Here is a 7,757-nt window from a genome sequence, read left to right on the forward strand (position 1 = left end):
ATTCCAGTGGCACTAATCGTCTTCCGTATGACCCAGTATTGGAACCTGCTTCTCGTTTTTACACGTCCGCCTCATTCCGGTTGGTGAACTGCGACTGATTCATGTAAACCGTCAACAGGAAGAGCGACTTGAATAGAGGAGCGGCAGTAAAAAGGTCGTCCTGCAGGAGCATGAATTTAATGATTCCCCAGGGCACAAAAAGCTGGCATTAAATCATTTTCCTCCYCTTTTTTTGTTCTATATTCGCCCGTGTACGTCACACCTAAAAGCTGCTGCACAAAAGCTGGTGTGTGTCGGCTTTTACTTCGCTCCATTCAGACTGGGCCACTTTGGGCCTGTTCCGACACATTTCAGAGGCTTGTCCTGAGAATCACCTTGGATCTGAACAACATTTTTCTTTTTCACAAAGATTCAGACGTTGTGTGTTGGAATCCATTTTATTTTGAAACCCAGCTCTGCCAACTGGGAACCATTTTATCTTTTATCATGATGATTTTCTTATAAGAATTTTGTATTTACATAGGAGCAATATACATAAATATCACCTTACCAGATTATAGCATAAGCTACTTTGCATCTGCAGTCATTTGGCAAGTTACAAAATGCAATAATAAAATAAAACAGAAAATATAAACTGCTTTCCAATCACTGTGTTCATACAGTTGGTTTTCTTTGGAGCAGTTTAACAATATTTTCAGATTGGATTTGAAAACTCGCATCATTTTGATTTATCATCATGATGAATTCCAATTAATACTTAAAATAAASCAAAAATAACAGTATTGTTTTTTAGTTTACTGTTTTCTCCAGTTGTTCAATGTTGAATAAAGTTGAAAACATGATTAAATTCAGTTACTGTGCGCAGCCTAGTGGTACAAATCAAACCCATTTGCGATTGGTGTCTATAAAAGCTGTGACACAATCGCAGCCATACAGTTATCTAATAAAGTAGTAATACTGTCGCTTTTATCCTTATCAGAATAATGCCACAAAATATCGTGAAACGTTCAAGTCTATGTAACAAACCCCTGGATTTATCTTGCTTTCTTGTCCTGAAACATGCAACAAAAACCCCAAATCTTCCCAAGTGCTTTTTGTTTCTAGTGCAAATAACTTAGAAATAAGGCTCATATCTTCCAGAAAAGTTACTTTATAAGTTAGTTTTGTCTTACWTGAAGCCTCATTTCACTTGGTAAGATTTAGTTTTGCAGTGCTGGAGAGTGGCTGGTTTCCAAAGTCTTGGTCTCTCAGAAAGGCAGCGGTGCCGTCTGCAGGGGGCTCAAAATAGCCGTCAATTGACAAGACAGCTGTCGCGACGACACCGCGGCTTTGGAATAGCAGCGTACGACTCTGTGGCTGCGCTACACAGACTCTGTGTGTGTGTGTGTGTGTGTATATATACACAGTTGTCTCCAGCCACTCACTGCCTGAGCGAGTTTACCACCCTCGAAGCCGCCACTCTGCTTCAAAACCAGACTCCTGCTTGAGCGCGGGAGCCCATGGAAGTATACTTAACCTCTCCTGCCCTGGAATGTCAACATACACTGGGATTGCTTGGCAGCAGGCCATGGGACCAGGACGAGTCCATCTTCAGATYAATTATATCAGGGCTTTGTTCTAGGATGCATTTATTACCAATGAGTTGCCCTTTTTTTGCCACATTTATCATGCAGTTTGAGGATTTATTCAGCGATTAATCGGATTGACGTCTTTAAATGCCACCAAACTTCTATAAAACCCATAAATCAATTCAGATTTTTCTTTTTCTCTCATTTGATGATTAGAAACATAATTTCACATTATGGATGAAACGATTAATCGGATTAATTGTGATTAATTGATTATAGTAATYGATTAATTGTTAAGCAGAGTATTCAAACCCAAGAAAAGGTCATATGCTGGGGAAAAAACTRTTCGATCAAGCCAAAACTGTACAGAWTGTATTTAAATTTGGCGTTTTAAGATGAAAACATCTTTGTCTATAAATATGTTTTACCCAAAAYTCGTCAAGTGAAAGTTTTACATTGCTKCATTTTAGACAAAATGTTTTCATATGCAAAAATTTGCATCTTTTTTGTGTTCGAAASACTCAAGTGGTTGAATKTAAAATTYATAGAATGTGTCCRTTTTCTTTATCCGATTAATCGTCAGAATTATCRATTGGTTAAAAYGATAACAGGTGAAGTTYAGTGGTGTTTGCAGGTTTTTTYCTTTCAAAATAAAAGCAWGTCMATYGTGACAGGACTTCTCTGGTTATTATATTTATCCAACATGAAATGTTTTTCAACATAATGTAATAAAAATCCAAATTTCTTCTGGCATTTAACAAAATGGCTTATTTTGGTGAKTCAAACTCAGACAAAAACATGAAAATAAATGTAGCAACAGGAGTAAAAAGTTGTTTTTRTCATTTAGTTTATGTAAAGCTGTAATGTTAACCACCATGTCRGTATTTATTTTGTCAGAATTGTGACTTTAAGGTTAAAAGTAAATATTGTAGAAATTCAAAGTAAGACTCAGGTTCTTGTAAGGTAAAAAAAAAAAAGAACTTTATTAGATTTTTCAGGAAAAGAAGCYGTGTCTTATTATTTTTATTTTTTTAAACAGGTGTAAATACGGCTGGAAGGGCCAGTTCTGCAATGAATGTGAAGTTTATCCCGGCTGCGTTCACGGCACCTGCAACCGGCCCTGGGAGTGCAAATGTGAGAAGAACTGGGGCAACCTCTTGTGTGATAAAGGTATGCACCTTTTGTTTGTTTTTATAAAATATTGTATACTTGTTACCATGGCGAACAGANAAACAGGACCAAAATTGTCCTACAGAAAGTTCATGTTAAGATGCTCATTTGACAGAGATTCTTATTGTTTAAGAAAGTTTTAGCTTTATTTGAATTGAATTTGACATGGTGCGTATTTTGAAAGGGTTTATTTCCTAACTCGGTGAGAATCGATAAGAAAATTGATAAATTCTCATCAATTCCCATCAGAATTCAGTTGTGCGTTCTCACCTCCCCAAAYGGACCGGACTYTCAGACAAACAGCCTGGAGTTTGATGAAATCGGACTGATCGGGATTGGTGTGAATGCTCCTTTAAGGTGATGCTGAAAACATCAAGAGACTGTTTGAGTGATRCAGTTTGCACAAGCTGTGATGCAGCCATTGCAAACCCAAAAGATGGGATTGAGATCACAGATTAATGAAGATTACACTCACAGCTATTATGGGCCACGGGATGAATCGCGTTTGACCCGGTGTCCCATCAGAAGGCAATAAATCAGCTGGGAAGACGGCGGTGGATGATCAGGTCACCCCTCTGTGACATGGGAAACGGAGATATACGAAGGTCACAGGGTGTTTTCCTTCGATACGAATTGTGTCTGTTGGAGGCGTCAAAAAAACCCAACACGTGTGAAAGACTCGAGTTCAATCAACATTTGTGATCCCAGCCTTCCCCCGAGAGACTACGAGTCAATCAAAGCTTCAATCTACAACGCCAGACTCTGATGGTGCTGAATTGTGGGCAGACTGGGATCAGGCCTGGGATTACACACCAGACCCGGATCTCACATTCTTAGTATTCTTCGAATGCAAACATGCACGTCACCCCACATGCAGAGGGCTGACCCCTCTTTTCAGAACGAAGCGTGCAGATCCCATGCTTAGTGACCCCAACCTGCCCCAGCTTCCACTTCCCACTGCCATCTCTCCCTCTGTCCCTCCCGTCCCTTTTTGYATTTCAACGACTACCTTCCACTCATCCGTCCTCCCCTTCATCTGCTGTGGGAACCTACACCTGTGGCTCTCCCCAGGCAGCACCATCACCACGTCTTCACCCCGTTCATTGTTAAGTTGGATACCTTCTTAAAGAGGGGTTTTATCTCGTTGCATTAAGCAAAGATGCTCCATGTTTTTGTGCCATGTCCCAATTTTCCAAAACTAGGATTCCTCTGCCTAAATCCTCTAATCCATCAGGAGAACAAGTAGGATTTTGGCGCTTTGACCTAAAGTGTGTTCTTTGCCTTGTCAGGCTGATATCAAATATTTCTACCTTGATGAAAGACTTGAAGTCGGGCAGATTGAGATCCCGTTTGTTTTTCCTGAAGTGCAACCCGTTTGGATTTGCCGTGAGGACTTGACGGAAGAACCGCTGGCGGCCGTCCTGCAACTGTCCTGCTCAGGCTCGGCAGCACACATGCTGACACTAATTGTCCTCGTGCTGACTGCGTCTCTTCACGGACAATGGTTTTGATTGGAATGGGGGTGAGTTACGGTGTTGGGACAAGGGTCTTTGTTTGGTAGCCTTTCCCTGTTCCCTCCCCCAATCCTCCCCTTTATCCCCCTGCCCATCCATCTATCTTGTTCCGACCATTTGGGCAGCTGTCACTTAATCCAGCTAATCACAGACTGGGATGGTCTGTGGGAAACCAGTCTAGTCCATGGCTTTGCTCCTCTGACTTGAATCATTTACAGCATGTAGGCATGCAAGCAGCTCTAGATCTTTGTGAAGCCTGAAAATAGTTTTTATATAGATTTATGAAGTTACAGCCAATGATTGCCAATCATTTCCTTTTCTATGCATTGGCATACACACCCACACACCAGCCCACGTGCTCAGACCGGAGCAACCCGCCTTTCCTTTTGTGGCGGGGGGATGGGTGGAAAGGTCAGAAGCCGAGCTACGTGTCGTGGGATGATGCACGTTTATGTCACATCGCCGGAGCTGCATCTGCTGCACGCCTGCAGTTGGATTGATGGTTTACCCAAACATCACCTGAAGTTTGTCTCACTCTTTGGTTTACACTTTGGTAGCTTCTTCRTCTTACCTGTTGATTTGGCGTCTTGCATCTTCCCAGCTATTCTCTCGTCACCCATGGTCTTTCACAAAAACACTCCCCTCCCCTTCCTCCTGCCACAACCCACAGCCAGACAAGCCTGCTTAATCCCACAGCCCAGCAGCTACCAGCTTGCAGGTCCCCCAGATCAACAACAGACTTACAAACACACACTTTGCCATCTTTCCCTTGCTGCTTTCTTGATTCATGCATTCACAAATCCATTTTTTTTCTCCCCTCAACCAACCCCCGCCCCGCTCCAATATCCCGCCGGTGACATTACACTGGAGGTCACAGCAGTCACACTATGGGTACTACGACTGTCACTGGGAGTGATGTAATGACTGCTATTTAGGTCAGCTGGTTGCCTAGCAGTGATGCTGGTTTGTGTGTGTACATCTATTTACATTTACTCAAACAAGTCTGTGCTGTGATTGTGCAAAATGCAAAAAGTTTTACAGTCTTTATRGGCTAAAATATAAAATTTTTTTAAAATTTTAATCATTCTATCATTTCCAATCATGTTTTTAGGCCACATCAATGAACTGTGCAAATGAAGAAAATGATTTGGTATCGATGGGCTTGACTTATCCAAATACTTTTGCTTCTGTTCAAAATCGTTGACGTTTTTGAGTGTAAATTTGATAAGCGAGCGAACGATGTTCATCAACACGCTACAAGTGTAAAGCATAACTTGGTGTGAAACGTGATAATCCACTTACCGGTGATTTAACTCCCCATCTGACAACCAAGGGCAAAGCCGGTCCATGCAGTGCACATCATCATGCAGGCAGAGTCGCTTTATTGGCAACCAGACCTGCAGGGGACAAAGGGAAATTGATTTTAATATTCATCAGGAAGAAACTGAAGCTCATTTGCATCAGAAAAACGATGTGAAATATTTTTACGTTTTATTTTTTGTACTTCCTATAGGAAGCTCAGTGTTTGGCAGTAATCTACTCTGACCACAGCTTCAGGTCATTATTGTGGTTTTTATCCAGATTAACCATTTTCAGTGGCGGGGGGCTCGCTCTGGAATTGCAGCACCCCCACTTTTAGTTCCTTACTTCTGGTAGAAACTCTTAAAAAATCTACCTTTTTATGTTTATGACAACCTTTTATTAAAATATGTTTAAAACAACCCAGCTTTTTGACTTGAGTTCAATTATCAAATGGGCAAACGGTTGACTTCAAACAGTTTTTTACTAAAGTCTGGACGATTAATTGTCCCAGAAGTTATTGTGATAAACCCTATGATCGTTTTGAGAGCCTTTTCTGGTAATATAATGGTATAAAAAAGAAAATAAAAGTTACATTTTAACGAACGTTTAGCACTGGAACAGGAAGACATTTTAGATGAGCATAATAAATAAATCAGAAATGACAAATTAAATGAATCAGAGTCGCTAAACAAAATCGTCCTTCAGAAAAAAAGCAAAGCAAAAACCGAAGACTTTGTCATTCAGTTTTTGGTAGAAAGGGGAAAAAAGAAATGAATCATACTAAATTATTGAGCTTGTTTTAATTGATCATGCAATTGATTTATTGATTTACTGCTTATTGTGACAAGCTTCAGTTTTTATATTAATCAAAGAGCATGGTAACCCATAATTCTCCTTTTTCCTATGAAGCAAAAGGTTGTTTGTTTTCTTCAAAATAGGAAGGATTAGAGAACATGCCATTCAAGCAAACTAGAGTAAAGGTAAAATAATTATTCTCCTAAACCTGTCCTGATTTACAGCTACAAAATATTTTTTAAGAACATTAAAAAAATTCATTAATTATCCACATTTTGCTTATTTGTCCATTTTGTGTCAAAGTGGGAATTTCTAAAAGCTGAAACACAACAAAAGTGTTAAAACTCCTTTTATTTATGGTGTTTTTTTAAGAATCTGAGTTGATAAAAGTAAAAAAAAAATCCCTTTGAGATCTATAAAGTRTTTTTGAACTTAAATTTGTGCGTCTGTACTCTGCAGTCGAAGAGTTTAAAACTGCTGGAACTGATAAAAACGAACAAAGCTTATATTCTCACATCCTAAAGATAATTTTATCAGCATTTACTTCCATCTAGATAAAAGTTGAGATCTCCAGCTTATAATTTAGTTCAAGTCACAAAACCACTTTGACTTTCTTTTATTAACCACTTTTCCTCACAGTTTTATTTAAACTCCTTGTAATGACTCCAGTTACGGCTTGTCGTTTATCAAACCATTTAAAAACTCAACCAGTTCAAAGCTCATTCTGATAACGACCTGAAAAAGTTCCCTCCTGAGCTGAAAAGCTGATATTTTCACGCTCCATGCAGAGCTGGAGGAAAGTTTAACGCAGTCGATGGTTGCTGCTCTTCGCTCTTCTCCAGTTGCTGCTTTTGGCTGCTGACAGTTGGACCTACTGTAGCATGTTCTCTTATTTCTGATCATTGGGTTTCATTGGGGCTGTAACTCTAGCAGTTCTCTGTAGTCGAGCCAAGTTGAATRCCAGACTCTGTAGTAGCAATAAAATAGATTTTTGCATCATCTGTTCGAATGCGTGTTCAAGACTTRAGTGACTGAAATGATGCTCCGCTGCTTTTTGCTGATGTTCCCTTTGCAWTGAGTCTGATTTGTGTTTAGACACAAAACAGACGTATTTTTCTGGAACAAAAAACATGATTTGTAAAATATATTTTTGTACTGAAATGATGCCTCTGGAGTAAAGTATYGTTTTGAGACGTATGAAGAGTAAAGTCTGTTTTCTAAATTCTCATTGTCGCTCACTCTGTTTTTTTTCTTTTCTGCAGCGAACCTTTACGTTGATTGTTGAAGCCTGGGACTGGGACAACGACACGCGCAACAGTAAGTTCATACTTTATAAGTTGATCATTTTAATCCGTTTTCCTTCAGTCTTTTCTGGACATTTTTATTTTAGCTATTAGTAACTGTTAAT

At 39.6% G+C, this 7,757-nt stretch overlaps 1 protein-coding gene across 1 annotated transcript in view; it reads left to right on the plus strand.

The window, feature by feature from the left end:
* The window catches only part of jag2b (jagged canonical Notch ligand 2b), a 55,583-nt gene that overhangs the window by 2,653 nt on the left and 45,173 nt on the right, over positions 1 to 7,757 (plus strand). Inside the window, exon 2 of the mRNA XM_017302109.1 lies at positions 2,567 to 2,738. Within this exon, the coding sequence (XP_017157598.1) occupies positions 2,567 to 2,738 (172 nt within the window). The remainder of the gene's footprint in view (positions 1 to 2,566; positions 2,739 to 7,757) is intronic.

This window comes from Poecilia reticulata, linkage group LG21, assembly GCF_000633615.1.
Source record: "Poecilia reticulata strain Guanapo linkage group LG21, Guppy_female_1.0+MT, whole genome shotgun sequence".
NCBI classification, from domain to species: Eukaryota; Metazoa; Chordata; class Actinopteri; order Cyprinodontiformes; family Poeciliidae; genus Poecilia; species Poecilia reticulata.